At 39.9% G+C, this 21,357-nt stretch overlaps 1 protein-coding gene across 15 annotated transcripts in view; it reads left to right on the forward strand.

Moving 5' to 3' along the window:
• The window catches only part of INPP4A (inositol polyphosphate-4-phosphatase type I A), a 110,257-nt gene that overhangs the window by 65,384 nt on the left and 23,516 nt on the right, over positions 1-21,357 (forward strand). For 3 of the 15 annotated variants that reach the window (XM_084519539.1, XM_084519529.1, XM_084519536.1), the window contains exons 8-18: positions 1,332-1,485; positions 2,492-2,582; positions 3,230-3,377; positions 6,138-6,268; positions 6,616-6,720; positions 7,172-7,280; positions 10,723-10,740; positions 13,364-13,547; positions 14,892-15,110; positions 17,788-18,064; positions 21,202-21,234. In XM_084519539.1, coding sequence (XP_084375665.1) covers positions 1,332-1,485; positions 2,492-2,582; positions 3,230-3,377; positions 6,138-6,268; positions 6,616-6,720; positions 7,172-7,280; positions 10,723-10,740; positions 13,364-13,547; positions 14,892-15,110; positions 17,788-18,064; positions 21,202-21,234 — 1,469 coding nt within the window. The remainder of the gene's footprint in view (positions 1-1,331; positions 1,486-2,491; positions 2,583-3,229; positions 3,378-6,137; positions 6,269-6,615; positions 6,721-7,171; positions 7,281-10,722; positions 10,741-13,363; positions 13,548-14,891; positions 15,111-17,787; positions 18,065-21,201; positions 21,235-21,357) is intronic. The other 12 variants (XM_084519543.1, XM_084519532.1, XM_084519538.1 and 9 more) reach the window with 8 other exon arrangements.

Here is a 21,357-nt window from a genome sequence, read left to right on the forward strand (position 1 = left end):
AAAGTAGGTTTTATTAAATGCTTGTTTTGATATCAAGTGTATTCTGATTATTAGAGCAAAGCATGTGAGTACATGCATATCTTTTCATTGTCATATTACCCTTCAGATGTAAAAGCTGGATGCTAAGCAATGTTTATAAACGTACTGCATGACTTGGATGTTTAGACCTTTCCTTATAGTCTTCTAGTGTGCTTTTTCTTTTGTCTCTCCAGTGTTGTCTGTTCCAGGGTGGTTGTTGTTGTTGTTACTGTTATTATTATTGTCTTGGTTGTCCCAGCATATTCTAAAATGTAAACAACAATCTTAAAATACCACTCAGAATTTATCTTCAAATAATAACATATGTCTCTGCCAAGAATACTCTGTGTCATGGGAGAGACAGAATAAATGACAGCTGTGGTAGGTGAGGGTACTGAGGTTTATTTAAAAACCAGCAAGGTTAGAGCTTTTACCTTATTGGATTCTGTCTCACACACACACTTCCTCCCTCCTCTGTGAAAGGCTCATGTGGTCTTGACTTCCATCTCCAGCAGAGAGATTGCTGCTGGTCTGGGAAGGTTGGGTATAAAGTTGTTCATGCTGTGCAGCTGCTCAGCTGTTAGTGGCCAAGGACCCTGGCTGTCCTTGGCATTTGTGTCCTTGCACCTCCCTGATCAGTAGGATCATCCCTCACCTCAGTGACCTTTCCTTCATTGAGGATCTTTACCTTCTTCTTCCCTAGACCACTTTCTTTCAGGATCCATCTCTTTAGCATCAGCTCTTCTTTCTGGAATGTCAGGCCCCCGATTTTCCCAATCTAAATAATCTAACTGCAGAAGCACAAAATGTGATCAGACTCCTAATGGGTGGCTTTGACTCAAGGCTCTATTAACTGGAGGGTTTTCAGTGTGCTACTTCTGTCTAGTCCACGTATTATCAAAATTTACAACCAGCCTGTACCAGTTGCTGCATGCAAGTAGCAGGCTCCCCACTGAGAGTTAAAAGATTCGATTTTGGATGTACAGGCACACATGCACATGTATGCATCCAATTATCTGCTCTCTGTTAATGTTCACAATTTAAGATTTATTTTTTTTTTTTTTTGCCTACAACAGGCTAATTGTAAAATCGAAACCCTTTCAGGTTTAACAAAGGTATTGAAACACACTCATGGTTTTGTGTTGCCTTTAATGAGGAGGTCTGACAGTATCCCTAAGGAATGAGAACATTTTCCTATTGGAATAGCATGTTATAAGAATATGTACAATTAAATTGAAAAGCTTCCTATTTAAAATGTTCATCAGGTCTGAAGATTAATAGCCTTTTATAAGTGTTCCCTTGTTGATAAACAGGTCCACCTCCAAAAAAATTTCAACGCAGAGTGTTTGTTGCAGGTCTGCTGAAAGTGACCGCGTAGGTAACATTACAGTTATTGGATGGCAAATGGAGGAAAAAACTGACCAAAGGCCTCCAGTGACAAGGTCACCTGATACAATTAATGGAAGGGTGAGTATCACCATTAGCTCAGCTTCAGAAAGGTGCAGATTTATTGCCAGCATTGAAATGAACGCTGTTGAGACCTGCTGTCAATTTGCCTTGTAATTTATTGGTGCTTTCCAATTTCAAAATACTATGAAGAGCAGCCTAATGGTGTGGAGCAATTTTGTATTTGGCAGAGATCTTGTTGCTCATGTTTGGAGTTTAAAATCTAGAGGAAAAAAACAGCTTACAGTAATTAAGCTTTAGCTTCAAGTGCCTTTCATCAGAATAGGCTTGTGGTACTCTGTGTTAGTATACCTGCTGCACTGAGGAATCCATAAGCAGTTTCACAAAGCTGTGGTATTGCACATTGTGAATTGGACACTGGTATCAAGCAAAGCTGTATGGGGTGGTCAGGGAACATTAGGTAGGTTTTCCAGAATTGTCCCAAGCACCTTTTAAAAATGTATCTTAAAAGTAGCGTAAAAGATTTTAATAAAACTGAACAGGTTACTTGAATACTGCATTTTATTTTATATTTTTTATCAAAAACAAAACAAAACAAAAACCCTTAGCAGATACGGTGATTTCTCAACCTTGACATGTGCTTAATTCTGTAAACCTTGTGTGCTGAATGTACTGGTGATAATTGCAACCATATCTGTGTATCACAGTTGCAGTGTGTATCAGTATCACTTTGTATTAGAACAAATACAAATGTATTTGAGTAGCTCTGAGGACTCTGGAGCTGTGCTAGTATTAAGTAGTTCAAGGACTAGATGAAATGTTTTACAGCATTTGAAACTCTGCAGTAGCATTGAACAAGAATGTTTAAATTGGTACATTTAAGTGGATTTATTATTTCAGTCTGTGATAGCTTTTGTTCACAGTGAACATATCTGGAATATCTATTTTTAAACCTTCCTTGTGTTGAATACTTCCTTTAAGTCTGTCTAATAGGGTCATCACTTCATGTTGCCTTGGCACTGAGGCTGTTTTCTTTATTGTTTGTTTTTGTTTGTTTTTTGTTTAGACTGTGTTACCAGTTGACGAAAGTTTAACAGAATCTTTAGGAATCAGATCCAAATATGCTTCATTACGGAAAGATGCACTACTGAAATCTGGTAAGCTGCTTTGGACTGTAACAAGTAGGCTTTCAGCATCAGTAAAAGCAAAGCTAAGCTCTTGCTCTCTGCTTTGGCCCCAGGGCATTTAAGCAGATGTTTCATTTGAATAGGAACAGGCTGCTGCTGACTGAGCAGCCTACTGAGGGTCATACAAGAATAAATTATTTTATCGTTTGCACTAGCATTTTCTATTGTAAAAGCAGCAGAGGACAACTTTTTTCATTGTTCACTGTGCTATAAAATTTTCCATAAAATTTTCCTAAGCATTTTTTGGGGTGGGGTGAAGCAGAGCAGTTGTTCAAATTTTTTTATCTTGAAGAAAGATTAGCTTTCCAGCAACTGATTACATGAGAGGAAAGTGCAGGAAGTGAGGAAAATAAAAGTTCACAAGTTGAATCTGCGTTTTATTTCCTTACCAGCGTTTTAAATCATTTTGAGGCTTTTCATGTGAATGCTAGAAGAATGGTCATTGCAGTATGTGCCTGTTTGGAAAAGCTAGACTGCTATTTAGTTAAACTGGATTTTTACAGCAGTGTGTTACAGCATGTTAGTGAATCAAAGCCACTTTAAAAAAATAGTAGGAGAGATTTCGTATGCTTTTAACTCAACCCCTCTGATTAAATAACATGTTTTTACCACTTCAGTGTTTGGTGGCGCCATTTGCCGGATGTATCGCTTCCCAACCACCGATGGAAACCACCTGAGAATCCTGGAGCAAATGGCTGAGAGCGTGCTGTCGCTGCACATACCCAGGCAGTTCGTGAAGCTTCTTCTAGAAGAGGATGCAGCAAGGTGAGTCTGGGCTGGTGTGGTAATAAAGCAGTGATGGGGCTGTTACCGAGTTACCAAGGAATTTATCCATGTTAAAGCACAGCAGCACTGAAGGAAAAATAGTACAAGCAGCAACTTGCTGACTGTGCTGTTACAGTGAACAAGATTTTGTGTTGAGTATAGAGTTTGGGCTTGAGTATATGATAACATGAACATACAGAGGTGTTAAGGGAAGAAAATTGTTGGCAGACTGAACGATTAAGATAATACTGCAGTTATCTGCACTTAAGTGTTATCTGTCCTTTTTGAAGCAGTCGCCTCTCTTCCAGGCAGCTTAGCCATTTATGTGTATTACTTCCCTACGTTTGTAGGCTGTGCTTTGTGAACAGAGGGTCATACAGAATGGTTTATGTCTTCTTTAGAAAAGACAGGATTTCCATTGGGATGGTAAAATGATTTTAGCCTTATTTCTGAGTATTTGGGGCTGAGTTTGAATCCCTCTCCTAGAGGCCTAATTAAGTCCAACCTTACCTAAAAATAAAGCTATTCAATGCTCTCAGTGTCCTATATTAATACATTTCAACCCTCTTGGGATGTTGTGAAAGAAAGTCAAGTGTTAATCCATATGAGGAGGCAGAAGCAGTCTACAGCGTTTGCAAGTATTTTTCAGATTTTGCAAAAATGATAACTTTTCAAAAGAACATTGCAGTGATTTTTTGTAATGTATAGAAAAACTGCATAACACAACTGAGTTTCTGAAGTTCACACTGATTTTACCTGCTGTTGCCTTTTGTTGTTTAGGGGGTGCATTTACTTAAAGAGTAGTCAGGTTAAGTCAAGTTAAGGCGTTTTAGTTCTTAGACTCTAGAGAAAGAATGATGTACCTTGCATAGCTGTGCTGCTACATCCTTGGTGGTAGAAGGGGCTTGGGGTGTGCCATTACACGTTTAGATGTGAGTTATATTTTGTATTTCTAATGAATAACTGTTTTTCTTTAAGGTGTGTTACTGATATGTCCATGTTGAATCAGTGCCTTGTTTTGTTCTAGTGTGGGAAATAGCGCAGTCATGGTTTGTATTCAGTCGGATATCTCAGATTTGGCCAAGTGCTCTTTTCTTCAGTTTTAGTGCTGTAGCCCAGAAAAGTGGAGAGCAGCTACATGAGCACAGCTGCTTCTGTCTTAACATTGTGGTGACTCCTAAAATACCCTTGGATAGTCGCAGCTGCTATCACTTACATAAAGCCTTTCTGGTCCAAAGCTCTTTGAAAGGAAATATCTAACGAGGGGGATATTTTGACTACCCTAATTATTTATGATATGCACATCCCCTGCTATCTTAGCCTCATAGGGTAAACAAAGAAGCTTGTTTTAAGCTGTGAATTTACTTCAGGAAGACTGGGCTCAAATGCATGGTTTTTTTTTGAGTAGGGAACTGGACAAGGTGGTTACAATAGTATATTATGTAGAAACAGTTTATAGGATGAAACTAGAAGTGTCTTTTTCCAAGTCACTGATATGTATAGTTTACAGTGTTGCCTGTTGGCAAATCAATCTGAAGGGCTTTTTTGAAACTTGCCTCCTTCTAATAACATCCTAAATAATGTAGGTAGAAATTATTCTGTCATGTGCTGCCCTAAATTATGTATGGACAGTTGATTAATGCTATGGATAAGGGATATTGAGAAAACTGCAAAAAAACTTCTAAATCATTTTGACACATAATCTACCCTTCCTGTGGTAATTTCTGTTGAATTCTGTCTAATGCTGACTTGTTTACTTTTTCCAATTTCCTTATTCCAAGTAGCGTATTAGTTCAACAAGGCAATAGTCACAAGCATGACATGAGATATACCAAATATTTTTTCAGCAGTGCTGTTGGGGAACACTATGTAACATAGGATAGCCATGTGTGACTGAAAATTTAGCAGTCAAGGGATAGTGGAAAAGCCGAGGGCTTTTCTGTTCAAATCTGGGGGGATTCAATCATTCTGTATTCCACCCAGAGTGAAACTTGAGTGCCTAAAATCCGGAATCCTAGATGAAGGCTTTGTTGGGTTACCTTATATCTTTCAAACCCCTTGTGAATGCTTATCATAGAATCATTAGGGCTGGAAAAGCCCTCCAAGACCATCTGGTCCAACCATCCCCCTACCACCAATGTCACCCACTAACCCATGTCCCCAAGCACCACGTCCAACCTTTCCTTGAACACCCCCAGGGACTCCACCACCTCCCGTACTTCTTAAGGCTTCCCCCTTCCTGGCCTTGAAAACTGTCATGTAGACACCTGGGCAGCACAGATATTCCTTGTACCTAATGTCAGGTGCTTATCTCCCAGCTACAGTCTGTCGTAGCTCTGATTTAATTTAGAGCCATAAATGTTCCGTGGAGTGTCCTAAAAAGGTCATCATTGTCCCAAGTCACCTGACATGATGGCAGTGCTCATCATTTGCAAATTATCATATGGTTTGATGGCTCCTGCAGAAGGTGGGAAGCTTTGTTTTTGACTAACACCTCAGGCTCCTGGGGAAACACGGTGTATTCAACCTGCAAAGACCCCCTGTTCCTTGGGATAGAGCTCACCAGAAGTGCTTTGAGACATACGGGGGGAGCATTCCCAGTTTGGTGACTGGGTTAGATAGGAGTGAGTTCACAATGCACCAGCTGAGGAAAATGCTACATTGCTACAATGGGAAACTTACTCTCCTTCAAGTAGACAAGTGAGCTAAACACTCTCTTATTTCTTTTTTCTTTTTCCTTTTTATTTTTTTTTTCCATAGGGTCTGTGAACTAGAAGAACTGGGAGAACTGTCTCCGTGTTGGGAAAGCCTTCGTCGACAGATAGTAACTCAGTACCAAACGATTATTTTAACTTATCAGGAAAATTTAACTGACCTGCATCAGTATAAAGGTCAGCAAGATTTCTTTTTTGTAATAAAGTGATACTTGTCAAATTATAGTTAGTGCTTCTCTTAAACTGGGAACCTAGAACGTTTCAGTTTGATGAGTAAAAAATACTATTTAGATTAATTTTCTCTATTAATTTTTTGGGAGGGAATATTTGCTTTCTATTCATTCTCTAACTTTATCCTTAAAGTATAGAAGAATTTTGAATGTTAACAGAAAGACACATCTTTTTATATTTTTTTTCCTCTGTTTTACTTTCGGCATGTAGCCAATGATGAATGAAGCCCCTTGAGTATTTTAACATAGGCAGATGCAGAGTTTTTATGCTTACTTTTCTTCTGCATTTCTCAGGTCCTTCATTTAAAGCCAGTAGCTTGAAAGCTGATAAAAAATTGGAATTTGTTCCCACGAATTTACATATACAGAGAATGAGAGTCCAGGATGATGGAGGATCAGGTATTTGTTTAAGTCTTTCTTCACCTTGTTCTTGTCTTTTTTCATAGTCAAGTTTCCACAAACTATAGTTCTGTAGTATTAACACTACTTGGCATTTGTATAACACTTTCTGTCCTTGGATTCCAAATCTCTTTGCAAAAAAATAGGTGTAGATGCAATTATCCCTGTTATACAGGTGGCATAACTAGATTTTGGAGTTAACTGTGCCCAAGGTGACATAAGCCAGCCTTTGTGCTAGGGAATGTATTGGATTAAGCTGCTGTGTCACTTCCACTTGTTTTGGTTTGTGTCAGAATAGCAAAGATTCTGATCATTATTTGCTGTTATAAGTTTGTATGCTTTTTCTCTGGAGTCACCGTGTAGGGTTATGCAAAATCAGGCCAGTTGTAAACACAACTGTTTATGTAAAGATGACGAGCTTTCATTTGTAAGTCCTTTTTGTCCATCTCAGATCAGAACTACGACATAGTCACCATAGGAGCACCAGCAGCTCACTGTCAAGGCTTCAAATCAGGTGGCCTGCGGAAAAAGCTTCATAAATTTGAAGAGGCAAAGAAACAGTAAGTAGAAATGTTGTTGTGTCGGCTGATATCTTGCCCTTTCCTAGCAGCCCATGTTCAGTGATTTGAAAAACCATTCCATTCTATGTTTTTGTTGCACCTCATTCAATAGTTCTACTATACGGTGTGAAGATTATTCTATATTTTCTTCCAAAGGAGGTGAGGAAAAATTTTCCCCTTTATATTGCCATATTTGTTTAATGATAGGTCCTTACTAATAGTTCTTTTAGTGAAATAGTTACTTTTCCTGAATACTTGTTGATTCATTTATTTAGCTGCTTTAAGTGTTGGGTTTGAGTTTACCAAATTGTGGCCTAGATGGCCTGCAGAAGCTCTTCAGCTGCACTACATCGTGCTTTCAACCCACAGCTGTGCCTGATGGGCAAAAGCCTCATGGACAATTTGTGTTTATTGCTTTTCTAGCGAGACTGGTGGGAAGGAGCACTGGTACAAGTTTCCCATAGAGATTTTGGAGTCTCCCTCCTGGGAGATCAAAAGCCGCCTGGAGATGGGCCTGGGCAGCCTGCGCGGGGTGGCCCTGCTGGAGCAGGGGTTGGACCAGGTGGTTTCCAGAGATCCCCTCCAATCTCAACCATTGTGCAATCTTGAGAGAGACTGCCTGGCATCCACACCAATTGCTAAGGAAAAGATAATACCATTTGGGTCTGCATTAGTTTTGCTGCAGTGTGGAGAATTGGAGGAACAATGAGAGCAGCATTATACAGAGTCATTGTAGCCAGGGAAAGGAGACTTTGCTAATGCCCTTCCAAAGAAAGGATTTGTACTGTTCAGAGCTGATCTGCCAAGTGCAGCATCAGTTTTGGCAGTTGATAATGAGTAGCAACACCCTGTGAATATCAGTCAGATGTGTACTGGAAAGAAAAAAGTATGCAAAAGTATGCCTAGTGCAATTATTCCCAACTGAAAGAGTGTGCTAGGATGGGACTAGGGAAAACTATAAACCAGGAAACACTGTTTCTGGGCTGGGCTTGCTTTTCCCATTCTTTTCCCATTCAGAAAGCAACTACTGTTGCTTTCTGAAATATCTTCCTTCTATTAGGTACTTCAGTGGGCCTTACTCCTGCAATATCTAAATTCCCATGTCTTTCTTTTTCTTTTTTTTTTTTTTTTTTTTTTTTTTCTCCTCACTCAGTAACTGAGCTCATCTATCTTAATTTCTATCTGGTGCTTTTCCTGTAAGTGTTACTGAACTGTTCTTTCTGGGTCCATTAAAACTGCAGGTTCCATATTTGAAGAATAACATTTCTGTGGTAGTATGCTCAGCAGATTACACAGGTTGTGGGCCCTTCTTCTGCTACTCTGTAGAATCAATTTGGGAGGAATTTTGCTTCTCCAGCGTTCACTTAGAAGACCAGTAACAGTAGTGTAGCAATTTATTCCTAGTCATCTAAAAGCAAGGAGGCACAAATAGTGTATCTACCCAGAGAATCAGAGTAGATTTTTGATGCAGCAGAACAGAGAATCAGCCATTCAATTTCAGCCAGGTTATTCCATTCAAGTAGGCATTTCTGTCTTGGAGCAGTTGCTACACTCATTATTTGGGAATGTAGGAAGCACACAAAAAATGAAGTGCTCTGACGTTTGAAGCTAACAAAATACATTGTGAAAGACCTTGTGCTGTATAATTGAGCCCTCCTGTCATGAGCTTAAAGTGTAAAACCGTCTCTATGGGCTACAAAAAAAAAAAAAAAAAAAGATGAACAAGTGCAAAACAAATTCAGTTAATACAAAAGAGTCTCTTCCATATGGGTAGGTGTTTAAAAAAAACACAGTGACACTCCCAACAACAACAGTCTGCAGAAATCTGCAGGTAAAGGCAATGTTTCAGTCAGTTTCAGTCAGGAGTGGTGGAATTCGTGTCCTCCACCTTTAGATACCTTCAGTGCAGATGTAAACATCTGAGCTAGTTTATCTTGGATTGCCTCCAGAGCCAGCAGGGGACACGACAGATACCCTAATGTAAGATACCTGTGTGTGGTGGGTCAGGCAAACTCCCAGCCAGCTGCTTGCCACCCCCTTCTCTCTCCGGGACAGAGGGAAAAAATAGGAAATAAACAGGAATGGAAAATTGTGGTTGAGATAAAGACAGGGAGATCACTTACCAAGTACTATTGTAGGCAAAACAGACTTTTACTTGGGGAAAATTAGCTTATTGTCAATTAGAACAGCCTCAGATAGTGAGAAGCTGAAAGACAAACAGTAAAAGAGCATCTTTTCTCCCCTGCCTCCCAAGGCCAACCCCACTCCTTTGCTGCAGTCTTCTCTCCCCCTGCCCCGAGTGGCTCAGGGCAGGCTGAGGCAGGAGAGGGGTTACATTCACTACACTGCAGTTTCCCTCTGCTCCTTCCCCCTCACACTTCTGTGCTTCAGAGGGTCCTCCGTGGGCAGCAGCCCTCCAGGAATACCCGTCTGCTCCAGCGTGTGTCCTCCACTGGCTGCTGGAGATGTCTGCTAAGGCACCTGGAGGACCTCCTGCTCTGACCTTAGTGCTTCCTCAGCTGTTACTCACTGATTTTGCTCCCTCCTCCGCTCCTTCCCAGATGTTCTTTTCACCTTTTCTTAAACACATTATCCCAGAGATGCCACCAGCATGGCTGTGGGGCTTAGCTGTGCCCTGCGGTGGGGCCATTGGAGCAAGGGGTGGCCCCTGACTCCTTCTCACAGAGGCCACCCATGCCATGCCCCGCTGCCAACAGGGTGCCAGGTAAATCCGATGCACTTCAGTAAGTCCTGTTTCTCACCATGGACTGCACAAAGAGTCCAAGAGTAGCTAAGGTATAGACATCTAGGTATTAGGTGTCTGAAGTTAGGGGAGTTGTATCTAGACCTTTAGCTCTGTATACGTCAGTGTTGATTTTAGGGCCTATATTTCCAAGAAGTTGGGGTTTGGAATTGCAGTGGGCCCTACTAGCCTAAAAGACATCAAGAGTGAGATCCTAATTTGGATTATTGATTAAAAAATGCATTGTATTATGAATGTCTTGATAGCTAACTCAAGATATGCCAGTAATCTGTTCTTTCTACCACTCTGGAAATACGAATTTCAACTTGGCTGTTAATATAAAATACAATTATAGGATCTCCCTGGTAAGATAGCTCTTATAAGTTTTTCTATGCTATCATAAAAACACTATAGTAGAACTGAGTTCCATCTCCTCAATTTCATTGTTACATAGATACTGTTCAGTTCTTTCTCCTTTCATCAGCAAAATTGCGTGTACTGCATCCCCAACATCTCCCAGAACAACACATGGTCCCCTGGCAATCTGTGTTTTTTTTGCTTAAAAGTTTAATCGTATGTACCTGCCTTGTTGAAAAGACGACACAAATACGTTATTTCCCCAAGCATTTGTTTTGTTTTCTGCTTTTGGTATTTGCTAACAATCTGCTAATTTTATTTTGGTTTTTGTTTTTTTTTTAGCAGTTATGAGGAGTGTTGGTGAGTTTTCTGTTTCTGAGAGTTCCGTAGAGAGAGCTTACGTTCTTTGGGTTGTTTTATTTTCCTTTTCTTTCTTTTTCTTTGGCAGAGATCTGGTGCGTTTTAATGTGTGCAGGGCTTTTTAATGTCATGCATCATGGCACCCCTAATTGTGCTCTAAATAATCACAGCTGCTTTGTAGAACACAATGTGTGAATGAATTTCATTTCATCTGCAATGTTTGCTTATAATGAACAGCTTCCTGGCGCTCTCTGAGTGTAAGAAGTTAGAAAGCTGAGGAACAGAGCATGAGGATGCTGTACCTTTTCCTCTGTTATTTCCAGTGCAAACTCCCCAGAGAGAAACTTTCTGCCAGTGATGAAAGATAATTAGGATAACGCTACAGATTCTTGAACCTTTGTACCAATAGATTGGGCGTGGGTTATACTTTTGTAATCCACGTCTGCATTGAAACCTTTCCACTTAACTTTTGTTTATTTTTCTCCATGTTCAGTGCTACGAAAATGAAACATTACTTGGTGGTTCAACAGTGCAGAAGTTCTCTCTAAATTGCTCGTATTAAAGGTTGAACCCCTAATTCACCGAGCATTTAAGCCAGTGTTCTGGCTTCCTGATACTGTCCAATGAGAGCTGTTCATTTGAAAAAGCAATTGCAGGTTGGAAGGTGAATTTATGTGAACTTTATGCCATAAAATTTTCCTCCAGTCATCCCAGCAAACGTTTGTGATTGAAAATGTAACAACTCTAAATCAGATCTCAATACGCTGCATGGCCTTTCCTGCCACATACATCTTTGTGCATGTCGTCCACATTGTTGTGGAAAGAAATTGCTCAGAGGAATTGTCACTAAGATCACTTGTCAATACGGAGCACAAATCACGTACAAAGAAAGACCTAAAAGCTAAGATTAATTTGCTATATAGCATAGCAGCACTGGGCAGTGGCTGTTCTCTGCTCCACTCAGGTGGGTGACCAGAGGGACACAAACAAGGAAACTCTTTCAAAAATCCCTTCTGCATAATGTCCTGTCCTTGGAAAATGAATCCCCTGTCTTTTCCTGTAACGGAGCTCAAACAGATATGGGACTAAGTTCCCCCTTGCCTTAATATCTATTAAGGGACAAGAACTGGTATTTGTGGCAATGATTTCAAAGCATGCCTCATGCAACTCTCCTGTACTACCTCACAGAGACACTGCAGAAAGGAATGGTATCGCTCTAGGAATAGCAGAGGAATTCACATTTCCCAGAGGTAGAGGTCTGAGGCAACTGTGCCTGGAAAAGAAACTCCTCTCTGTGTAGTCCCTTGGCATTGCTCTGTCCTTCAAGCAGTGCTGAGATTGATGCTCACAGCAGGTTCGTCTGTGCTGAAACCATTTGTGAGTGGAAAAAAAAAGAGTGTGATTAAGATAATAGAAAATGGATGCTCATGCTTGATGCCACGTCATGAATGGGCATCATGCTTGTCACAGCTGGAGCTGAAGTAAAGGCCTGATCTTCATCTAGCTTTCCCTCTAGGGGAAAAGGAGTGTAAAAGTGAAAAGAGTGTAAGAGTGAAAAAGAGGTGGTGGGTGGGTTGATTTCAAATAGCCATGCCCTTTCAATAAGCTTCAGTATAAGTTAATTTCCTAAGCTAAAAGGCAGCTTTTGTGATTTTTTTTTTCTTTTTCCATCAGGTAGGATTAACTCTGCCTTTAACTGATGGGGAGATAGTAGCTAACTCATCTAGAGAGAGAGAGTCAACATCTGGCTTAGGTTAGGAAAGCAACTTCAGTAGGTGTCTAAAAAACATGTGAACATTCATCCTCTCCACTACCAGGTAAATGGTCTTAGTGGACCTGCAGTGTACCAATACAAAGATATGTTTTACCTCTATAGTTTTATGTAATTTAATAGTATAATAGTTTCTGTAATTTCCCTTCCTAGATGGAGAAAGCTAGTTTGTTACAGCTGAGCCTGTAACAGAGTGTTACCAAGTCCCTAGTTTAGTGTAGTGAGGGTGTGCTCAGAGAGGCTAAACAAAGGATGGAGGCCTTGGGTTAGCCTGGAGATATAATTTGTGTTTGATAAGATTGTTTTTTCTGGTGTAACTCCAGTCAGGCCTGCAATAGAGGAAAGGATATGCTAGCAGAAGGAATTTTGTTAGTACCACACCATCTCCATTATGGATCTGGGTGCCATGTCCATGTTGGAAATAGTGCAGGTTTTATTTTCTTTTCACAGCACGGATAGCTGTGTGGTAATACTGTTTTGCAAACCAGGCCTCAGTGAAGTGTCTGTGTTGTAAGCAGAGGGAGAATGGGGCAAGCTGTCATTGCAAATGCTGGTTCTGTCTCTGACAGTAAAATCTATCTCACACATTCTCATCAGCAAAATTGTCCCTCTGGTATACAAGCTCTGCCCACAGTCACATAAGGGATTAGTAAATCTGCATCTGAGTGCTTTCAGTAAAGGCAGAGAAAGCTCTAGGATCATGTTCCTGCTGTGCAATTGCCCACTGGCCTTTCACTGTTGATTGCTAGCTTAGGTAAAATTTTGTTGTCTGCCATTAATTCCCCAGCATGCTACCATAATGTGTATACCTCTAGAGCAATTTTCCCCCTTAAATCCGTCTTTCTTTTTCAGCACTTCAACAAGTTCCCAGTCTATAATATACATCCCACAGGACATTGTTAGAGCAAAGGAAATTATTGCACAAATCAACACCCTGAAAACTCAAGTCAGCTACTATGCAGAAAGGCTCTCAAGAGCTGCCAAGGACAGATCAGCTAATGGCCTTGAAAGAACACTTGCCATCCTGGCAGATAAGGTAGGAGAAGAATACATCTTCACACTGAAGCACACTTTTTTTTTTAACCCTTCTTTAGTAAATTTTCTTGAAACATTTATTTTACATTTTCAGTAATGTATTGTAACATGCATAGTCCTAAATAAAAAATGAAAACAGACAAGCTTTTAGAACTTGCTGCATTTTATTTGGGTTTTCTCCTACTCTTCATACTCCTTTGCCTTCACCTCCTCTCGAAAGTGTCCTCTGTTTGCCTCTATTCACTCGTCCTATTCCAGAAATGAGCATTTTTTCATTTTCTTTTATACACTTTTCTCCATAACCACCTTTTTTATATGCCCAAGTTACCTGTCAAGCAGCAGCAATTGAACAAAACTTAAGTATATCAAACTCTTCTTCCTGTTCCACTGGTAAAATAAGGAATAATGGCGACAGCCTTTGCCTGAATTAGTGATGCCAATCAGTTATTTTTTGATAGCTGTTAATAGAAAACAGACTGAAACCACACCTGAACACAATCGTATTGACAGGGATAAAAACAACTACAGTTTTAGTGATGTCTTCTGTCCCTGAAGCAGATCTGAAGGTTGCACATGGCAGGAACAGCAGTGACAGATCACCTTGCCATAAATTGTTCCAGTTGAAGGGAAATTTATACAGCCTTGTAGACCGCAAAAGATAATGTGACCCCATGTAAATGTATTAGTTGTAACGTTCACTCTAAATGACTACAGTGTGTATAACTAATCTGTGGGGTTTTCTAAAGCTGGACAAAGTCTGTATATATAAAGAGAAGCTTGTTTTCTTAATAGACAAACAGGCCAGAGTCTTTTCATATTCACATAACTTATAGAAATCTTTTAACATAACATTACTAAATAAGGAAGCAGATTATATTGATTCATGAATTATAACTTTTAGCTTTCCTCTTAAGTCCTAATTGCTGTGATTTGAGACAGGTTGGTGGGGCTTAAGCACGGTCTGTCTGGTGTGGTAACTGTTGTGTGGGCCATAAAAATGTCTGCATGGTGTTCTAAACTTTCATCAAATGCAGGGTGAAGTGCAAATAAAAATGTTAAGAATTGCAAATTATTGGTGAAATTTTCAGCAACAGCAAGGCTAGTATAGTAGTACAGACTTGGGAAATGTACCCTTTGTGTTTTGGTACCCTATATAGCTTTTTAAGGACATGGTATAAAATGATTTAAAGGCACCTCAGAGACTCCTAAACAGTGGCTATTTTCTTTTACAGGATATTAGCGTGGTTTATTTATTTATTCATTTATTTCTGTGAAATAATGTAGTATAAATCATATGCAGAATAATAGAAAGGTGTTAAAATTCGAGGGGTTTATTGCTTTTTAGACGCGGCAACTCGTCACAGTCTGTGACTGCAAATTGTTGGCAAATTCAATACATGGACTGAATGCAGCAAGGCCAGATTATATAGCTTCAAAGGCATCCCCAACCTCTGGAGAAGGAGAACAAGTGATGCTGAGGAATGATCAAGATACACTTGTGGCCAGATGGACAGGAAGAAATAGCCGATCTTCTCTGCAGGTGGATTGGCATGAAGAGGAATGGGTATGTTTGCTCAGTGGAGTGATGAATATTTTTTCCTATTTTTTTTTAATTTTTCTGTGTTCTTTTATTTATAATGTTTGTAACCGCTCACCAGATACGCATAGGATTTTTTTTTGAAATGTATTTTTATGCATCTTACTCATCTACCGGAGGTACTAGTCAACAAGAAAGACATTCTCCATCCTATGTGCACTTACTTGGCATGGAGATATAAACTGGCCTTAATAAATAATTCTTAGTCTCCTAAACATCAGAGATCGCTACAATTGGTTCATGTTTTTTTTTTAAAGTCAGTTCCAAGGGAAAGTAAACAGCCTTTAAAGTAAACTGACCATACTACAAAGGGCTCTTACACTTCTCCAAAATAAAGCATATTTTGTGTGTGTTAGCTATACAGTTCAGCCTTCCAAACTTTTCCCTGGTTCTACATTCTCATCTAAATATTTAGAACTTGCTGTCCATCTCTGTTTTGATTATGAACAGCTTTGAAAAACTGTTTGCACAAAGAATATAAATGGTTTTCCATACCACACTGCCAATTGAAATGAGACATGGCCTGTGTAAATTCTGTCATTGTGTAATATAAACAGAAGTAAATTAAATCTCAGAAATAGTCAAGATAAATTAAAACAATGATTAATATTGTGCAATTCCACTTTAGAAATGAGATCCGATTTGTTTTCAAAATGCATCTTTGTTTGTTTTAATTGTTCTGGCATGCTTTGACTTAGTCAGACTCAGAATAATGAGATACTAATAAGGCCAATTCAGTTCATTAGATACTAATACAATACAGTAATTTTATCTGTTACTCTGATTTATATAGGAAAAAGACATTTGTATAGAATTATTATGTCATCTTTTTGTTCATAGAGTGTTTCTTGCTATTATTTCAAGTAACAGTATAGTTGAATAAGTTTTTCTGCAATACAAAATGGGAGATCGTTCTGAATCTTTGTAAGCATTCCAGAAACATTTTAGATAGTTTGACTGTGGTGTTTTTACCCAGCTGGACAGCTGAGCTCTACCACAGCTGCTCTCTTGCTCCCCCTCCTCAAAGGGAAAGGGGGAGAAAATACAATGGAAAAGTCTCAAGGGTTGAGATAAGGACAGGGAGATCACTCAACACTTATTGTCACAGGCAAAACACAGTCCGCATAGGGAGATCAGTATCATTTATTGCCCATTATTTTCAGGCCAGAACAGTGAGAAACTAAAAACAAGCTACAATATGACCCAGGAGCAAACTGCTCCAGCATGGGTCCCCCACGGATGGGCAGCAGCTCCCCCCAGACCCCTGCTCCTGCGTGGGCTCCTCTCCACGGGCTGCATCTCCGGCCCGGGGCCTGCTCCTGCGGGGGCTCTCCATGGGCCGCAGCCTCCCCCAGGCCACATCCACCTGCTGCACCGGGGGCTCCTCCACGGGCTGCAGCGTGGAGATCTGCTCCATGTGGGACCCATGGGCTGCAGGGGGACAGCCTGCTCCACCAGGGGCCTCTCCACAGGCTGCAGGGGAACTGCTGCTGCCTGCCTGGAGCACCTCCTGCCCTCCTGCTGCATCAACCTTGGTGCTTGCAGGGCTGCTCCTCACTCCTCACCCTCCCAGCTGCTGTTGTGCAGCAGTTCTTTTTCCCCTTCTTAAATCTGCTCTCACAGAGGTACAAACAACATTGTTCATTGGTTTGGCTCTGGCCTCTGGTCACTTTGGAGCCAACTGAAACTGGCCCTTATCTAACATGGGGCAGCTGCTGCATTCTTCTCACAGGGGCCACTTCTGCAGCCCCCCTGCTACCAAAACCATGCCACATAAACCCCACACATATTTGTACATATTATATCTTTTTATTCCTTCATCCCATAGAATCATAGAATGGGGCATGGGTCAGAAAAGACCTCAAAGATCATCTAGTTCCACCCCCCTGCCATGAGCAGGGATGCCACCCACTAGATCAGGTTGCCCAGGGCCCTGTCTCAGTTCCTTTCAACAGCCTCTATAAAAGTAGCATTTACATTTGCAGAAATAACCACTTTAAAACATAGAGCAGACACACCCACTTTATCTGACTTAACAGGGATATTCCCTTCTTCAACCAAATTTCTAAAATGATTTTAAAATATTTTCTGCATTTATCTAGCTTTTGGGCTCATCCATGTTTATAAGGGAATGCCAGGGTTTTTTTTCTATCTTACTGTAGCTTTGAAAGGAATGGAGTACGTCAGCTTCTGCTAGCCTTTTGAAGGGAGGAAAGGCTGTCACTGAATTTTAATTGCTCTGGGCCTTACGGAAATACAACTTTAAAGGAGAAATGTAAACATTTGTCAGCAAAAGTGATTAGGCATTTCCTAGTCAAACATTAGCGTCTAAAGAATAAACAATAGTGCCAACTGGAAACGCGAATAAATGGTGAAGGAAGAGGCACTTAAAATTGTTCAGCAAATTTACTTTGAAAATAGTTTTGCAATTTACCACTCATTGATTTTACTACATGTTGCTGACTTGCTCGCATACACTATTTACATATACAGAGCTTTTGTGTGCACAAATGTAAGCATGATAGCCCAGAGGAAACTTTGTAGAGGAATTGGGACTGAAATCATTGGAGGAAATATATTGCCAAGGGATTTGTTACCTAATGTCTCTTCTTTTTAAATTGAGAAAGGAATGTTTTCTTTTAAGGAGAAAGTTTGGTTGAATGTTGACAAAAGTCTGGAGTGTATTATACAGAGAGTGGACAAACTTCTCCAGAAAGAGCGCTTGCAAAGTGACAGCTGTGAAGATGTTTTCCAGTGCGACATCAGCTGTACTAGTAAGAAAGGTAATCGTGACACTCGTGCCTACTGGATAAATCCAGAAGATTTAAATGAGAGCTCATCATCCTCACCACCACCATCATCATCCTCACCACCACCATCATCCACACCATCCTGTGCATGCCATTCTCTCACAAAGACAAGTGCGTATGCCAGACACTGCTTCTCACTGCTGCTCTCTTGCTGTGCGCTGGCATCGTTCCTACGCCTCTGTTACATCCTTCCATGTGTTTTTAGTTCGGTGGTGTTGTTAGGCACTGACATCAGGCAGAGGGCTGGCGGCGTACGTGGAGCTGCTAAGCCCATAACTTGCTTTGAAATTGTGATCCCACTGAAATCATCGCTAAATCTCCTACTGATGACAGTGACATTTGGGTGTCTTAAGCTAGTAAAGCAGAGGTTTGGGTTAGCATGTGTAGCTTTCCTCTTGGCTTCAGCTTCTTTGCAGCAATCCAAGCTTAAAATGGTGAACATCTATTAAAGATTGAGGAAAACATGAGAGAAGTGCAAATACTACTGCAACATGAATCGTCCCAACAGCCAAAGTGTAGGAGGGGAGCCAAGTAGTCCCATTAAGACTGAATTCAACTTGCATGAACCTACTGGAGTTTAATCTAAATTACCAAAAGCTGTAGCACTGAAGGACTCTATTAATTAGACTTCATGTAGCTGGAAAGTAAGAATTGACAGTGCAAGTTCTCAGTAGAATAATCCTAAGAAAAATTGAGGTAAAGTGGATGCTGTATTGAAAGAAGTTGCATATTACCATGAACATGCGAATGAGAGAGACTCTTATCAGTTTAAGGCAGCCTTTCATTAAATTTCAAAATTATTTCATTCATATATGTACTTCTTTGACTTACTCTCACATTCATTACACGTGGTCACTATGATATGACCACTTAATAGAGCAGGTATGCCAAATTAAGCTCTAGCAAGATTGGTTTGTGTTTTCATTTCCTTCTGTTTTGTCTTACGTTTGATGGCCCTTTGTCCCTCAGTGTCTGTCTGTGACTTCACGTCCATTCCATTGGTAATGTTGCAGGAAAGTTAGAAGTCAATACCTTTAAGAAAAAGAAAACAAGAAGAAAGTTAAAATAAATGTTTAAGTATCTTTGTAAAGCTCTTGTTACATGTTAATGTATGTTTTGCTTAGTATTTTAAATGACCGTATTTTTCTAGATTAGACTGACATTTTTGTGTATTATAAAGGAGAGCATAATAGGAGAGTTGGCTCTTGTTTCAGAATGTGTTCTCTATTAATCTTTGACTAAATTTGTTCTAGCAGTTTGATACCTTTAAATGCTTTTATTTGCTGGCTAGTTTATATGAAGTTTTATATGTATTTATATGAAAGTTTTATTGGTACCTTATATCAATGATTACCAGTTTTTCATTGTTAATATTTGTTAATATATGAGTGATATCAGAAGCTTTTCCCAAGTCAATTCTATGTGGAAAGCAGAATAACCATTTTCTTTCAATTTACTCAACATTTACAGTCAGTCTTACATCTGTTCAGGATCCTGACACCTATGCAATATAAAAGTGGAATTGGCTGCATTTACCTACCAAAGGTTTCAGTTGTGCCAAAAGTTTCTGTAACTTTTCCCTTCTGTGCCTCCAAAATGGGGGAAAAAATCTTCCCATTTAATCCACAGAACCTGGGAAAGGCAAGTTAAGTCAAAAAGTGCATCAAACTTTAAAGCTAAGGGGCTTGGTGCTGTTTCCCAGTGCTACCAAAGCATAAGGGCTAAACCTAAAGTCTGACTGTTGAGTGAATGTAAAAAATCCTGGAGAGGGAATCCTGTTTCTTAGGTACCTGGTCTTAATGAGGAATTCAAATTGCAAATGGGAAGTTTACTGTAAGGCCAGAGTGAGCCAAGGTCTCGATCACATTCTCATTAGATTTTGTTCCTAGTCAATAGTCAGTATTTTTGACGGAGGAACAGGTTCCTATGAAATAATAAATAAATAAAGTTTTGCATTGACTCCACACCAAACCTGGCCTCTAATTCCCTTTCTGTGTCACTTTCGACAACTGATCACAGGAAAAATTGAGAGACAAAGAAGATCCTTTCTCTAAGTTTAGAAACAGAAAATTTTAAAGCTTTTCCTTCTCATATATTTAAAGAGCTATCACTTTTTTGTTAGCAATTCTGAGTTTTGAATAAATGACACTGAGCAGATAGCAGCCAGAATTTATTTTTTTAAACAATGTAAAAAACAACAAATCAAGATAGAACTGATAGAGACCAGGATGTTATTGTAATACTCTAGATCGTCTCTCTATAAATGGATGATTGTAAAAGAAAATACTGCCTGAAATAGTAGAAAGAAGAGTTAATGGATTTTGTTTGTTTTGTTGGCGTATTTTTATTTATTTATTTTTTTATTTAGAGGTATAGGTATTCAATTGCATGGGATCATATAGCATCTTTAATGAATATAAGTTTTAATTTACTGAGAGGTTATCCCAAATTGTATAGGTCAGCTGATTGCCCTAATGTATACAATTGAATGTGATATATCTGTTGTTATTTTGGAATTTATAATTCATTGGGTAGTGAATCTAGATATAAACAGGGGAAGTTTAAATCTTGCTAGTTTAATAAACTACTTCTTGTGAATGCAGGGATATACAGGGTATATATTACCCTTTTACTGTTTGCATTGCACTGTAGTGTTTTTTTTTACCTGAGAGCCTGTTCTTCCCACTGAAGTGAGTGTGACACACTCACAGGCTTCACTGGTGAGGTTTCAGCCCTCAATATACAATCTAATTTTTGTGTTACCTTTCTTAGAAATCATATAACAGAGATGTGTCTCAAATAGCATGGTAACAATTCTCTATTACTCTTGCAGTGTGGGTGCCTTAACACCTTTTTCTGTTAAGTGCATTGAATTTACTGCTAGTCTTTTGCTGTTCTGTTTAGCAGCCTTTCAGCCAGCTTATTTTGTAATTGCACTAGACCAGTGGTTCTCAAATTGTGCCCTGTGGATCTCTGGGGATTGGCAGTGCACTCGCTGGTAATCCACAGAGAGCTCCTGAGCTAGCAGGTACTGGCTTTCCTCCGAGTCCCCATCCTCGGGTCTCTCTGAGCAGAAACAGTGGAGTGGAGGAGGCAGCCCGAGCCCTCGGGGCCCACAGGTATCTGCTGAGCTCCTGTTCACCCAGTGAAAGTGTTTGAGAACCCTGGCGTTGAGCATTTGAGTTGCTTATGTTGAGACTGTGTTGCTGCTCCTTAATCATGCATGTTGCCCCTCCATTTCTGTGCAGATTGCAGCCCCGCTCCGGAAGAATCTGGCCCAGGTATGTGCGTTCATGGCTTCTGCTTCTTCTGAAAATTGCAAGTTTTTGTTCATAATTTACAACTGAACAACTGCCTTGCTGTTAAGAATGACCATTTTCAAACGGTAATGCTCTGCAATATCA

This window comes from Aythya ferina, assembly GCF_964211825.1.
Source record: "Aythya ferina genome assembly, chromosome: 1".
Taxonomy (NCBI): Eukaryota; Metazoa; Chordata; class Aves; order Anseriformes; family Anatidae; genus Aythya; species Aythya ferina.